The 16,159-nt window shown below is 46.1% G+C and overlaps 1 protein-coding gene across 2 annotated transcripts in view; it reads right to left on the bottom strand.

Annotated features, from left to right (window-relative positions):
* The window catches only part of NID1 (nidogen 1), a 107,338-nt gene that overhangs the window by 38,002 nt on the left and 53,177 nt on the right, over positions 1–16,159 (bottom strand). For both annotated transcript variants that reach the window (XM_047760119.1, XM_047760120.1), the window contains exons 10-11: positions 6,787–6,912; positions 470–619 (exon numbers count right to left, since the gene is read on the bottom strand). In XM_047760119.1, coding sequence (XP_047616075.1) covers positions 470–619; positions 6,787–6,912 — 276 coding nt within the window. The remainder of the gene's footprint in view (positions 1–469; positions 620–6,786; positions 6,913–16,159) is intronic.

Raw genomic sequence — 16,159 nt, 5'->3', positions numbered from 1 at the left:
TGAATTAATCTTAGGTTTGAGAGAATTTTGTGGAGTTATTTATCTGCCTCTGCGGTCATTTATTCAATAAGGGAACTTCACTATTTTTGCAGTACAAGATTAGATCAGGCCACGTGAATGACTATATATATATCTTGTTAAATAAAAGGCTGGACTTTAAGCTCCACTGTATAAGGATTGTTTCTCTTTCCACAAAAGAAACTTCTGGCAGACAATAGGTGTCTCATTATAGCCTGAATGAGCAAGTCATATGGAACAAAACAATTCGGGGAAGACAAAGGTCTTACCCAAGGAGAACAGCCCCCCAAAGAAAACACATAGTTCGAACTACCAGAGATACAAAATGCAACTCTACAGAGTTGAGAGAATAATTCTCTTAAATTTGGGGATGAGTCAATAATTAGCAAATGATAAGTGCCAGCCAGGGAATTTTTTTCAGGCAACACAGAAAGTCAGAGAAACCACGTACCTTGGCAGGCTCGGCCATCCCCAGAGAAGCCTGGCAGGCAGGAACAGGTGTACGAGGCCCCTCCCAGGTAGATGCACTGGGCCCGCTCGGGGATGTCACAGTCATGGAGCCCGGTCTCACAGTAGTTGATGGGACGCTGGTCCACGACAGCTTCCAACAAGGAATTGATATACAGTGTTTGAAAGAGTCCCCTGAGCAGCCCAGGGCCCTTCCAAGCCCCTTCCACACAGCACATCTAGACCCCAGACCCCCAGGCATCGCTTCATATGCCTCCTGCTCCCCAGTGGGTGGTACCCCTGGTTCTCCTCCTGTTTCCTCCCACCTGGATCCCACCTCTGGGAGGTCTTTGCAGACTGATGCTACGGTGGGTCATTCAGCCTGGCTTTCGACCTCAGCTTCACCCCAGGGCTTGTCTCAGGCCACTCTCCACACCAGGTCCCATCACCCAGCTTTCCCTCCACTTGGATGTGGAGGTGGAGCATGGCAGGTGGACACGCTTCCTGGAACAACTCGGTGGAGCATTGGGAGCTGAGGTCTGACACTCCCATGTGGTGTCTCTGACCTGGGCCCCCTGGGCAGGTGGACTGTTCATTACAAAGGCCAAAGTCACCCATTTCCCACCAAGGAAGGAGAAATAAACTTTCCCAGGAAAGTGAGACAGGGGTGGTAGAATGACCGTGGGCTTTTGGTTAGACAGATCTGGGTTTCCATCAAGGCCACTTTGCAGTAAATTGTAAAAATTCTCAGAACCTCACACTCCTCCTCTGGGCAACAGCCATGACTTCCAGCGTGCCAAGCATGGGGCGGCCCAGCAGATGGGACTAGTATTTTCTAAGGGTTCTGATGAGAGGACTCATCGGATGGGGGCTTAGGTACTTGGCATGTGACACAGAGACTAGACAATCATACCCCATCCTGGGCTATTCCCTCAAGATTTAAGCCAAGGGCGGAGGTCTAGGGGGTGATTTCCAATGGCTGATTCAGATACTCTGGGGTTCAGAAGGCACCGTTTAGCTTCTGGTCTTAAAGCTGAAGGCCCAGGGAAGAGTCCTGGCCCTTGCAATGTGAGAACAGAACCTTTCCATCCCTCCAAGGAGGCCCTTGGCATTGGATTGGCCCGGATACAGGAGACTTCCTCATCCTTCTCCCCAGTGAGCCTCCCCCCAGGATGAATCCCGGTGTATCCTGCCTGCAGTGCTTCAGGGAGAGAAAGTGCGAAACACTGTCGGGACAGGCACAGAAGAGGACACGCTTCACAGCTCTGTGTGCGTGAGAGGCTAGCAAAGCCCCATATTGGCAGATGGAAGCCCAGCCTGTGCACCCAGCAGCTTGGCCTCCTGAGGTTGGGAATGTTAACGAATTCCCATGGGACAGAGACCATCAAGCCAGGTCTCATGGGCCAAGGGGTTACTAGATTTTAAGCTGTTACAAGCGGTCTGAATTTCTGTCTGGAAAATAGTGACCTAGGTTACACTAACCAGTCCAAGGACACACTCTGCCTTCCTCACTTCCCATCATTTGTTTTTTTCTTTTCTTTTTTTAAATGGCTGCATCCATAGCATATGGAAGTTTCCAGGCTAGGGGTCAAATCAGAACTGTAGCCGGCAGCCTATACCACAGCCACAGCAATGCCAGATCCGAGCAGCATCTGCGACCTACACCATAGCTCACAGTAACAGCGGATCCTTAATCCACTGAGCGAGGTCAGGGATCGAACCCACATCCTCATGGATACTAGTCAGGTTCTTCACTCCTTAACCTGCTGAACCACAATGGAAACTCCCCCGTCATTTCTAACATTCTTTTTTTCTCTAGAGTCCTCCTTTGCCCAACGCCTTTGGTTTGAAAAGTGTGAAAGGGACATTCTCCAAGAACCGGGACCCACAAAAGTAGGAAAGGAATATTCCAACAGAACAACGAGGAAAGGAGCCTCACTCCTATTGCATCAAATAATTATGTCACTTAACAGCGCAGAAGTGATCCCTGTATGCATTGTGTTTGCTCCAGCCTCATTTGGCCCTGCCCTTGTTAACAGGGGAGGACCTTACTACAGCCTGGGTGGGTCCTCATGTCCCTGCCTCACTGTCACCTGCACCGAGGCTTCGTTAACCCTCTTATTCTTCATAGAAAAATGTAGTTCATAATTTAATTAATTTATTTTCTTTTTAGGGATATACCTGCAGCCCATGGAAGTTCCTAGGCTAAGGGCTGAATGGGAGCTGTAGTCGCTGGCCTATACCACAGCCATAGCAATGCCAGATCCGTATCTGCGACCTAAACCACAGCTCACAGCAACGCTGGATCCTTGATCCACTGATCGAGGCCAAAGATCAAACCCACATTCTCATAGATAGTAGTTGGGTTCTTGTCTTTTGCCTTTTTAGGGCCCCACCAAAGGCATATGGAGGTTCCCAAGCTAGGGGTCGAATGGAAGCTGTAGCTGCTGGCCTACACCACAGCCACAGCCACGCCAGATCTGAGCCGCATCTGCGACCTAGACCACAGCTCACAGCAACACTGGATCATTTAACCTACTGAGCGAGGCCAGGGATCGAACCTGCGTCCTCATGGATGCTAGTCAGATTTGTTTCCACTGAGCCATGACAGGAACTCCAGTAATCGGGTTCTTAACCAACGGAACGCCTATAATGTAATTTTTTAAATCACGTTTGCCTTTCTATAAGACTGTTTTTCAAGCCAGAGCCATTTTTTCCTAAAGGAAGCTTTAAAACTTTATGACTCTTAAACAATTTAGTTCTACCTCTATAATTTTTGAAGGATCCAAAGCATTTTTCTTTTTTTTTTTTTAAGCAAATGTTCCACATCAATTAGAAGGAAAAAAGCTGAGTGGCTGATGCACTTTTCTTAGCCCTGCAGGTTCTCAATCATCACACAAACAGAGTTTCCAGATGGTCTTACCAATTCAAAGGGGAGTAATTTTAACGCCAGGACAGTCACCGGCCAATCACTACAGAAAGGAAGCTACACCAACAACCTAAAGGAGACCTTTTTTACTAATTTACACAAAGGGGCCACCAGCACGCCCAGCTGTGCTCCTGCAAAGGCTCCCTAACCCTGCAGGGTGACAATTTCCTGCAACTCTCACCCTGCCTGTCAACTAACAGGGCGGGGTGTGTGTGTGTGTGACAGCGTGCACACACACAGGGTGGTAGGAAGTGGAAGGTTTTGGAAAGGAGGGAAAATTGGGCTTAAAATGGGAATTAAAAATTAATTACAATCGCATGGATACTAGAGTTTTACTTTTATAGCTCCTCCATTTCCAAAGAGAACCGTGGTAAAAGGGTTGTGCCTTGACCTGAGATGAGCAGAGCAGAGGGACAGTGGTCCCCGAGAGACACCCGCAGACAGGCTGGGGCCAGGAAATGAGACAGCAGAGATGCAAGGAGATACCAAGAGGTAAGGACAAGCCAGGGAAAGAAGCCCTGCGTTACAAGAAGAGGAAAGTGCTGGGAATGAAGAGCTCTTTGAAAAGTGGATTCAGGAGTTCCCATCATGGCACAGCAGAAATGAAGCAACTGGAAACCATGAGGTTGCGGGTTCCATCCCTGGCCTCACTCAGTGGGTTAAGGATCTGGCATTTCCGTGAGCTGTGGTGTAGGTCGCAGACGCAGCTCAGATCTGAAGTTGCTGTGGCTCTGGTGTAGGCTGGTGGCAACAGCTCTGATTAGACCCCTAGCCTGGGAACCTCCATATGTCACAAGTGCAGCCCTAAAAAGACAAAAAAAAGAGAAAAAGAAAAGTGGATTCAAGAGTTCTCATTGTGGCACAGCAGAAACAAACCTGACTAGTACCCATGAGGACTTGGGTTTGATCCCTGGCTTCACTCAGTGGCTTAAAGATCCAGCATTGCCATGAGCTGTGGTGTAGATCTTGGACATGGCTAGGATCCTGAGTCACTGTGGCTATGGTATAGGCTGGCAGCTGCAGCTCTGATTCGCCTCCTAGCCTGCAAACTTCCATATGCCTCAGGTGCGGCCCTAAAAAGATAAAAAATAGTAATTAACATTTTTTTTAATTTTAAAAATCTCTGCAAAAAGAAAAAAATTCAAAATAAAATCTTATGAAAAAACAGTCAGCTCTGGCCTCCCACACACCCTGCCTGAGCCCTGGGCCCTCAGAGAACCATCCAGATCGTTTCCTCGCCCTTCCCTGCTCTGACCTGGACAGACCCCTTTCCCAGCCCAGGCTTCCAACCAAGGATGATGTTTTCACAAAGAAGTCTAGGAGAGTGAAACTGACCGATAAATTAGCCAGTGATGAGCCAGAGTCTTCATTTGAATGCATTCAGGCAGACTTGGTTTTACCAGTGAGCCATCTCTCCATGTGGTGAGTCTCAAAGGAGCCAACCACAAGGGGCAAAAAGCCAAGTGGGGCTACCAACAGCAGGACAATCAGGAAACACTGACAGCTGATCTTGGTGGAACTTGATGATTTTGGGGTGGTTTTCACCCTTGTTTCTGAGCAATGGAATCCATTATTCACACAAAATCTTACTCAGAATTTGACCTATAGAAAAATGGAAGAGTCCTCCACAGCTTCCTTGTAGCCCTACTGGCAGAGCTGAAGCCTCTGCCAGGGCTCCACGGGGCACAGAAAACCCACAACACAGCCCAGTTACCTCACTTTACAGGTGAAGAACTGAAGTTACAGGTCTTCCTCAAAATCGAATGCCTGGGGAGTTCCCATTGTGGCTCAGCGAGTGGAGAACCTGACATAGTCTCATGAGGACACGAGTTCAATCCCTGGCCTCGCTCAGTGGGTTAAGGATCCAGTGTTGCCATGATCTGTGGTGTAGGTCACAAATGTGGCTTGGATCTGGCATTGTTGGCTCTGGTGTAGGTTGGCAGCTGTAGCTCTAATTCAATTCCTAGCCTGGAAATTTCCCTATGTTGCACATGTGGCCTTAAAAAGCAAGAAAAAAAAAAAAATCAAATGTCTGGGCATAGATGTTTGCACAGCACCTGTCTGGCACCCCACCCATCCCATTCAGTGAATGTGAATGCCAGGAATGGCTGGAGACAGAAGCCCAGGACATCACACATATTTGGGCTTCTCCATGTCACCACCCAAGGGGTAAGGGAGCCACTACATCCAAGTTTGAACCGAAATGTAATGTCAGTGGTGCTGCCCTGAAAAAACAGAACTTTGAATCTCCATCTCAAAAAGCAGAGAAGGAAATCAGGCTAAATTCACAGAAATTGTTGTTCTCTGTTGGGGGAAAAAAAAAAGAAGTAACTTGAGCAGAGCTGCAATCTCAGCTCTGTGCAAAGGGGACTGATGTCTCAAGTTCACAGATGTTTGGGTCATACTCCAAATATGAGAACGGCCTGTTCCCTCCTGCCCTTGAGACACCACCTCACCCTGGGGCCTTGGAGGCCTCATCTGAGTTTCAAGGCAGAGCAAAGAGAAAGCTTGCTAGGGTTTGGTAAACAGCGAGAAAGGGGCAAGGAAATAGTTCACTCGGGCAGTAAAAGAAGAATCTGTTTTCAATCAGGAAGAAAGGTTGAGAAAGTGGGACAATTCAAACAATCGGGCCCACCCTCCTCATCAACCTAAAAGCATAATTAGCCTAATGAATAGCCTTCGCTTCTAAACTGATAGGCTAAGAAGCTATCAGTGGCTTATAAAATTGAAATCTATAAGATAGGCCCCAAAGGGAATTTTAGATGTAAATCAGGAAGAATTCAGAAGGTGTTTCCTCGAGGTGAATACCAAGGCCACTAAGTACAAGGAGAAACAAGTCTAATTGTTTTAATAGCCTTTTGAATAGTTTAAAAAGAACTAAAAGGAGTCTTCTAAGAAGGGAAAGGTGTTACTAGTGCAGATAATAACACTGTCCACGGGGCTCTCCAGGAAGTCAGAGGGAAGGAATGAAGTCTGATTCACCTTTGTTAACTGCCCTCCCAACAACAGAGCCAGGCACCTTCCATCTCGGTGACGATAAAAATACCGGGGGCAACAACACTCAGACACGCGCTGATATCTGCCATATGGATACTCATTTTCAAAAGTCACCTACTGGAGTTCCTGTTGTGGCTCAGCAGTAATGAACCCGACTAGGATCCATGAGGATGAAGGTTCGATCCCTGGCCTCGCTCAGTGGGTTAAGCATCCGGTGTTGCCATGAGCTGTGGTGTAGGTCACAGATGGATTGCTCCTTGGATTCCTCCTTGCTATGGCTGTGGTGTAGGCCGGCAGCTGTAGCTCCGATTAGACCCCCAGCCTGGGAACTTCTATATGCTGTAGGTGTGGCCCTAAAAAGGCAAAAAAAAGAAAAAGTCACCTACAGTACTTACCCACACAGGTTCCCTCCTCTGAAAACCGGTAACCCTCTACACACTCGCAGCGGAAGGTCCCTGGGTGGTTATTGCAGACGGCGTGGCTCCCACACACCGAAGGCTGTTCTGAACACTCGTTGATATCTGCAACAAAGTTTTTTTAAAAATACAGACTTAAAAAAAAAAACAAACCCTGTTTAAACATCATTAAACATTAATACAATACAAAGCACTTGGCCCGCAAATGGATCTTTTTTTTTTTTCTTTTTTCTTTAGGGCCGCAAGTGCAGCATCTGGAGGTTCCCAGGCTAGGGGTCAAATTAGAGCTACAGCTGCCAGCCTACACCCCAGCCATGGCAACACCAGATCCGGGCCACATCTGCGACCTACACCACAGCAACACGGGATCCTTAAGGCACTGATGGAGGCCAGGAATCAAACCTGCACACTCAGGGACACCAAGCCAGGTTCTTAACCCACCCAGCCACAATGGGAACATCTATTTTTTACTGTTTTTTTTGGCTGTGCCTGCAGCACGCAGAAATTCCCGGGCCAGGGGTCGAACCTGCGCCACAGCAGCTACCGGAGCCACTGGAGTAACAACGCCAGGTCCTTAACCCGCTGAGCCACCAGGGGACTCCTCTGTGCATAATTTTAGGGAATGGTCCCAGGACCTTCCTCCTAAGTAAACATGGGCTTCCCCTCGCTCTCCTGGGGTTGGTAGTTGAGCCTGGGGCCCGCTAACATCAAATGGGCAAATACATGTTAGAAACATAGGCAGACAAGTGTCCGGACTCTGAATAAGGTTCCTAAACTAAAGAGCATAATTCAATATGCTATTGTTCAAAAATATTTCCTTTCTCTCATGACAGTGACAGAGGAAAAAACATTTTGTTGAAAGTCTAATTGTGAATTTTGGAACATGATCTAGAACTTAATGCACTAAAAGGAAAACCATGAACTTGTAAGACTGTAAGCAATGTCCTCCCACATGACAGTATTGTAGCTGCTGCATGAAATACTGGGGAAAAAAAAAAAGATCTGCTTTGGAGCTCGACATGGCTGGGGTTCAAATCCTGACTCCCTGGGAATTCCCATCATGGCTCAGTGGTTAACGATCCCAACTAGAATCCATGAGGACAAGGGTTCGATCCCTGGCCTTGCGCAGTGAGTTAAGGATCCAGTGTTGCCATGAGCTGTGGTATAGGTCGCAGACGTGGGCTTGGATCTGGTGCTGCTGTGGCTATGGCTGTGGCCGTGGCCAGCAACTACAGCTCCAATTGGACCCCTTCCCTGGGAACCTCCTCATGCAGCGTGTGTGGCCCTAAAAAGACACACACACACACACACAAAAAAAAGGCTAAATCCTGCCTCCTTGGTTATCAGCTTATGTGGTCTTGGGCAAGCTGCCTACCTGCTCAGCCTCAGTTTCTCCATTGGCAAGTAAGCACACTACTACCATTCACCTTGAGGGGTTCTTCTGAAGACGACAGAAAATGGATGTAAACCAGAAGGATATAAACCTAGCATGCTCAAGGAAGGTAGCTATTGGAGTTCCCTGGTGGCTCAGTGGGTTAGGGATCCAGCGTTGTCACTGCTGTGGCACAGGTTCGATCCCTGGCCCAGGAACTATCATATGCTGAGGGCACAGCCAAAAAAATGTAGCTATTATTATCATTTTTAGGGATTCATCCTACAACAGGGATGGGGGGTGGATGTGGTTGATTCTAGAACATGGTCTGCAGATGGCCACTGGCACTGGGGACCAGTCTGTGGCTGTCACCACAGTAAGGCTGGTTGCTCCAGACAAGAAATCAAGCTCCCCTGTCATTTCCTTGGTTACCTGTCCCCTGATAGAGTGAAATAAATACAGTCACACAAATTCCTTCTGTGTCAACCTCACTCTTAGAACGTAGTTACTTCTGGCAGTTTTTTTTTTTTTTTTTTTTTATGGCCACATCTATAGCATAGGGAAGTTCCTGGGCCAGAGAGGTTGAATCAGAGCTGCAGCTGCCAACCTACACCACAGCCATGGCAACACCAGACCTGCAGCTCGCTGCAATGCTGAATCCTTAACCCACCGATCAAGGCCAGGGATTGAACCCGCATTCTCACAAACACTATGTTGGGTTCTTAACCCACTCAGCCACAACGGGAACTCCACTTCTGGTGTTTTCAGAACCCTTGGAGGTGCGTGTGAGGAAGATTTCATAACAGATGAGACCACACAGCTCCCTTCCCCCTCCCAATGCCTTAATGGGAATCCTTCTCAAGCCTCCTCCTCCGATGGCCAGGCTAGCTGGCCTCTTCATTGCTGAGGCAAAAGCCTTGCTGGCTTATTGGACAATATTGCACAAGACTAGCATTTTTGCCACATCAGCCCCTGGTTTGACATATTCACAGACCAAACCCCGAGCCAAACGGCATTCAGCTTTTTGAAACTATAATGGAATGCATGTTCCTGTGTCGTGTTTAAGATACAAGACTCAGACCAGAGGACACCTCTAGGCACAGGTGGAAGGTTACAGAACAAAGCCCCTCCAAAGACAGCCTCTTAACAGCTGGAAGTGAGACAGGGGAGGAGGGAGGTTCAGCTTTGTGTGACTTTCCAGCTCCATCCACCAGCTGCTGCTCCCACAACATGGGAGGAAAGGATCATTGCAGCCTCGCTGTCTCTGCACCACAGCCCTGAGGACACTCCGGGCACAGGTGCCTGGACATGCTGTGCAGACTGCAGGGCTCCCTGGCTTTGACTCAACTGCCAGTGGCAGAGAGCAGCAGTTTTCAATCAAAGGGACAGAACAAAATCACCAGAGGAAATTTTCCAAGCTTCCTTCCCCCCTCCCAGGGAGGTTTATGGAAAGAGAAACTGTGTGTTTCAAGAAAGCTCCTTTGGTGATGGAAAGATGCTTACCCTGCACGCACACTCTACCTGGAGAAGGGCTGGCAAACAGGATCTGAGGGCCTGCAGGATGAGGGAAGGGATGGTCCCCTGGCGCCACCCCCACCTCCATGTGGGTCTACACGTATAATCCAAACAGGGCAACACCATTTTTTATTTTTTATTTTTTTTGTCTTTTGTCTTTTTTGTTGTTGTTGTTGTTGCTATTTCTTGGGCCGCTCCTGCGGCATATGGAGGTTCCCAGGCTAGGGGCCGAATCGGAGCTGCAGCCACCAGCCTACGCCAGAGCCACAGCAACGCGGGATCCGAGCCGCGTCTGCAACCTACACCACAGCTCACAGCAACGCCGGATCGTTAACCCACTGAGCAAGGGCAGGGACCGAACCCGCAACCTCATGGTTCCTAGTCGGATTCGTTAACCACTGCGCCACGACGGGAACTCCTTTTTTTTGGTTTTTTACTGCACCCATGGCATATAGAAGTTTCCAAGACCAGGGATCAAATCAGAGCCACAGCTGCAACCTATGCCACAGCTGCAGCAACACCGGATCCTTGACCCACTGCACCAGGCTGGGGATAGAACCCAAACCTCAGCAGCAAACCAAGCTGTGGCAGAGACACCACCAGATCCGTAACCTGCTGTGCCACAGTGGGAACTCCATGACATCTTTTCTTTAAAGCAAAACCCTAGCAATTGTCCTACGAATATCTCACGGTCCTCAGGGTTCAGAAAGTCTTTCTAATGCCTAATTTAAACCCTCCTTTCTGTAAATTGAGGCTAGGACTCTAATCCATTCTTTAGAGAAAGAATGAATTCTTTTGTGATTAACCATTTCTCATAGAATACCATAATACCTGCTTGAAGATTCTTGTTTATATTATTCAATAGTTGGTTAACCTCTCTAGGATTTATTTCCTTTCGCATAAATAATTCTCTAACCCAACAGGAAAATCCTGGCTTATACTTTACTGCTTCCTTTGTTTTTTACTTTTTTTCAGAGTGACTACTTTTTACCTATTTTCAATGACTCTAGGTTTCTCCAATTTGCACTTTTCATAAGCGCCAGGCTCTAGGAGGAGAAGCATCTCACGATTGATTTGCTAAATGCCTTGTGTGTATGCAAAACTACTCAAGGAGAGATTGTCCAAAACTCTGTCTTACAGGCTCCCGGTATAGAAGCCATTCTGCCAGGCTCCAGCACTCTGCGATTCAATTGGAAATCTTCCAAAGGACTTGGGAGGGTCACTCTCCAGTGTCTAGCCAGCACCAGCCTTGTTTCAGATGTCCTCTGTCATTACATCAATGTACGCCCATTAAATGTCAAAGGCTCACCTCCTTCGCTTCTGAGGCACTTTCCAAGTCACAATAATATGTGAAGTGATCTGCTTAATGCAATTTCCTATCAACAGCTGCTTGTCGCGACGCATTAACACAACGAGGCTTACTTCTTGACCCAGAACAAAGAGCAGCCTGCCTGGGAAGATACCCACATTCCACCGTGCAAATCTTCTAGGACGAGGACTAACCACAGGACAAAAGCGTGTGCGCACAGACGCTTGTCCTCCTGAACGAGGCCATCCGAGGGTTTTCCACCACAGCTGCAGAGGACATCCAAGAAGCACGCCTACTTGTGCCTTGTGCAGTGAAGCAAGCACTCCCAAGTGCAAAGTTATCAGCAAGCTGGCTGAACATCTGTACAAGCCATTCCTGGAAGCCCAGTCTCTGCTCTCCATTATTTCCAACATTCCAACGAGCACTTGACATACGTTTCACTCTGAAGCAAAGGCAGCAATACCTCAGCAGCAGGCAGCATCAACTAATCTTCTCGTTGCATCAGCACACTAAAGCTGCCCTTAACCCAGACCCGAGGCACTGTTCCCAAATTCCAAGGCTGCTGAGCTCCCCAGATCTTCACCCCTCCGCCCCTGTCGTTCAAGGGGGCTGCTCATCATGCTGGCCAAACACACGTGTGCACACCCCCAACTTGACCAGGGAAGCCGACTTCTATCTAGCATTCCTGACATTCCCTGGCCAGCCCTCTGCTGCAGGTTTAGCAACAATTATTCCTGGCTGAAGTGGTTTGACATTCTTACATGAGTGGCCTCAGCATGGAGACTCTTCACGGAGTCAGGAGTCAACTAACTGCACTTTGGGAGTGACTTAAAGTTTAGTAACAAACATAGATATGAAGCTGTCTCTGTGGAAGTATTTACAAGGAAATTAAGAGTAATGAACAAGTGCGACGAAGACAGTGTTAAATACAGCAGAAATGATCACAACATTGTAAATCAACTACGCTTCAACAGAAATTTTAAAAAGGAAAAGAGGAATTCCTGTCCTGGCTCAGTGGGAACAAATCTGACTAGTATCCATGAGGATGCAAGTTTGATCCCTGGCCTGGCTCAGTAGGTTAAGGATCCGGCATTGCTGTGATCTGTGGTATATGCTGAACATGTGGCTCAGATATGGGGTTTCTGTGGCTGTGGTGTAGGCCGGCAGCTACAGCTCCAATTCAACCTCTAGCCTGGGAACCTCCATTTGCCTTGGGTAAAGCCCTAAAAAGACAACAAAAACAAGGAAAAGAAAAAAAAAAAAAGAGTGTAATATATGCACTGGAGTCAGAGCCTCAAGTTTCATCATTCAAGGGCTCTGGCTCAATTTTCTCATCTGTGAAAACAGGAATGAACCTCCCACCCTGAGGATGGCCGCTATCAGGAAAACAAAACAAGGGTTGGCAAGGATGTGGAGACACTGCAGCCCATGTGCACTGGTGGTGGGGACATAAAATGGTGCAGCTGCTCTGGAAAACAGGATAATGGTTCCTGAAAAAAATCAAACATAGAATGATGGGATCCAGCAATTCCACTTTTGGGTGTATCCCCAAAGATGTTGAAAGAGGGGTCTCAGACAGACACTGGTACCCCCATGCTTATTCACAGTAGCCAAAGAATTGAAGCAACTCAAGTGTGCACAGATAAATGAACGGATTAAGAAAAAAGGGAGTGTTTGTATACAATGGAGTCTTTCTCAGACTTGAAAAGGCAGGAAATTTGGACTCAGGCTACAACATGGATAAACCTTGAGGACATGATGCTAAGGGAACTAAGTGAGCCACAAAAGGACCAGTACTGGGTGATTCCACTTATGTGAGGTCCCCAGAGTCATCAAATTCAGAGAAGGTAGTAGAAGAGTGGTTGCCAGGGGCTGGGGGAGGGGAGAGGAATGGGAAGTTGTTATTTAATGGGAATAGAGTTTCAGTTTTGCAAATGAAAAGAGATCTGGAGGTGGCTGGTGGTGATCATGGTTGCAAAATGATATGAGGTACTTAATGCTGTGGATGTGTATACTTCGAAATGGTGAGAATGGTCGATTTTACATGATGTGCATTTTACCACAATTAAAAATCATTTTTAGCCGAGTTCCCATCATGGCTCAGGGGAAATGAATCCTACTAGTATCCATGAGGATGCGGGTTCAATTCCTGGCCTTGATCAGTAGGTCAGGGAGCCAGAGTTGCCATGAGCTGTGGTGTAGGTCACAAACACAGCTTGGATCCGGCATTGTTATGGCTGTGGCGAAGGCCCGCAGCTGTAGCTCTGATTTGACCCCTAGTCTGGGAATTTCCATATGCCACAGATGCAGGTGCAAAAAGAAAAAAATAAAATACATAAATAATAATTTTTAGGAGTTCCCTGGTGGCCTAGCACAGTACAGATCTGGCGTGGTCACTGCTATGATACTGGTTCAATCCCTGGTTCGGGCACTTCCACATGCCACAGGCATGGCTACAAAAAATTCTTTTTTAATTTTTAAAATGAAAATTAAGATATTATTTATTTTTAAACATGTCATCATGGATTACTTTAATTTTTTAATTTTTTATTATAGTTGATTTACTGTCGCAAGACATGTTTCTTTGAAAACTCCATCTTGTCCTTCTTTACTTTATCCCATCTTCTTGTCTTACTTGATCCCATCTTCCTGCTTGGAAAAACAGTCACAGTGCTGGTAAATGACTTAAACTTAACAACAAAGACCTAAAGGCATAAGTGACTTAAGCTTAAGAACTGTTGTGTGCCTAGAGGTCAGAGTAAGAGCTTAACCTTTTACCACCTAAGTGGCTTTTTAAATAGTAAAAGAACTTATAGTAGTAAACAAACCCTATATCATCCACCCATAGCCACTCCTCACTTGATCTCATCTAAAGAGCACAATAAAAGCAGTGTGGTTTCTTGAGGCAGGGCTCTGGGTCCCTGAGACCTTGAGTCCCCCGGTTCCCACCTTTACTTAAGATAAATGTCTCTGTGTCTTGTTTTATGTTAACTTTTTCCTTAAGTTCCACAGCACCCATTCTTCAGCCTCATCCTGCTGAGCTGGCCCCAGCAATTTACAATGTTCTATCAATTTTTGCTACACAGTACAGTGACCCAGTTATACATATATATACATTCTTTTTCTCAAATTATCCTCCATCACATCACATGTTCCATCGCAAGTGATTAGATATAGCTCCGGTGCCATACAGCAGGATCTCATTGCTTATCTACTCCAAACGCAATAGTTTACACTACTAACCCCAAACTCCCAATCCATCCCACTCCCTTCCCCTCCCCCTTGGCCACTGGAGTCTGTTCTCCATGTCCATGAGTTTGTTTCTTTTCTGTAGATAGGTTCATTTGTGCCATATATTAGATTCCAGATACAAGTGATATCATATGGTATTTGTCTTTCTCTGTCTGACGTACCTCACTTAGTATGAGAGTCTCTAGTTCTACCCATGTGACTGCAAATGGCATTATTTTGGCTGAGAAGTATTCCATCATGCAATGTACCACATCTTCTTAATCCATTCATCTGTCTATGGACATTGAGGTTGTTTCCTTGTCTTGGCTATTGTGAACAGTGCTGCAATGAGCATAGGGGTGCATGTATCTTTTTGAATGAAAGATTTGTCTGGATATATGCCCAGAAGTGGGATTGCTGGGTCACATGGTAGTTCTATATTTAGTTTCCTGAGTTACTTCCATACTGTTTTCCATAGTGATTGTACCAATTTACATTCCCACCAACAGTGTAAGAGGGCTTCCTTCTCTCCACACCCTCTCCAGCATTTGTTATTTGTAGAATTACTAATGATGGCCATTCTGACTGGTGAGAAGTGGTAACTCATTGTAGCTTTGATTTGCATTTCTATAATTAGTGAGTGATATTGAGCATTTTTTCATGTGCCTGTTGGCCATCCGTATGTCTTCTTTGGAGAAATGTCTGTTCAGGTCTTCTGCCATTTTTCAATAGGGCTGTTTTCTTTTTTGCTATTGAGTTGTATGAGTTGTTTGTATATTTTGGAGACTAAGGCCTGTTAATTGCATCATTTGAAACTATTTTCTCCCATTCCACAGGTTGTCTTTTCTGGTTTTTTCCTGATTTCCTTTCCTATGCAAAAAACTCATCACTTTGATTAGGTCTCATTGGTTTATTATTGTTTTTATTTCTATTGCTTTGGGAGACTGACCTAAGAAAACATTTGTACCATTGATTTCAGAGAATGTTTTGCCTATGTTCTCTTCTAGAAGTTTTATGGTATCTTATGTTGAAGTCCTTAAGGCATTTTGAGTTTATTTTTGTGCATGGGGTGAGGGTGTGCTGTAGTTTCATTGATTTACACGCAACTGTTCAGTTTTCTCAGCACCACTTGCTGTCCTCTTTCCCATTTTATATTCTTGCCTCCTTTGTTGAAGATTAATTGATTGTAAGTGTCTGGGTTTACTTCTGGCCTCTCTATTCTATTCTATTGGTCTGTATGTCTGTTGTTGTATCAGTACCACACTGTCTTGATTACTATAACTTTATAATATTGTCTGAAGTATGGGAGACTTATGCCTCCTGCTCATTTTTCCCCTCAGGATTGCTTTGGCAATCTTGGGTCTTTTATGGTTCCATATACATTTTTGGATTGTTTGTTCTAGTTCTGTGAAAAATGTCATGGGTAATTTGATAGGGATTGCATTGAATCTGTAGATTGCTTTGGGTAGTATGGCCATTTTAACAATATTAATTCTTCCAGTCCAGGAGCATGGCATATCTTTCCATTTATTTGAATCCTCTTTAATTTCCTTGATTAAGGTTTTATAGTTCTCAGTATATAAGTCTTTTACCTCCTTGGTCAGGTTTATTCCTGGGTATTTTATTTTTGAGGGTGTGATTTTAAAAGGTACTGTATTTTTATATTCCTTTTCTTTTCTTTCTTTCTTTCTTTTTTTTTTTTGGTCTTTCTGCCTTTTCTAGGGCCGCTCCTACGGCATATGGAGGTTCCCAGGCTAGGGGTCTAAACAGAGCTGTAGCCACCGGCCTACGCCAGAGCCACAGCAACTCGGGATCTGAGCCAAGTCTGCAAGCTACACCACAGCTCACGGCAACGCCGGATCCTCGACCCACTTAGCAAGGCCAGGGATCGAACCTGCAACCTCATGGTTCCTAGTCAGATTCGT

The sequence above is a fragment of the Phacochoerus africanus genome, chromosome 15 (genome assembly GCF_016906955.1).
Source record: "Phacochoerus africanus isolate WHEZ1 chromosome 15, ROS_Pafr_v1, whole genome shotgun sequence".
Taxonomy (NCBI): Eukaryota; Metazoa; Chordata; class Mammalia; order Artiodactyla; family Suidae; genus Phacochoerus; species Phacochoerus africanus.
The sequence above is the reverse complement of the archived record's forward strand: the minus strand, read 5'-3'. Positions and strand labels throughout refer to the sequence as shown.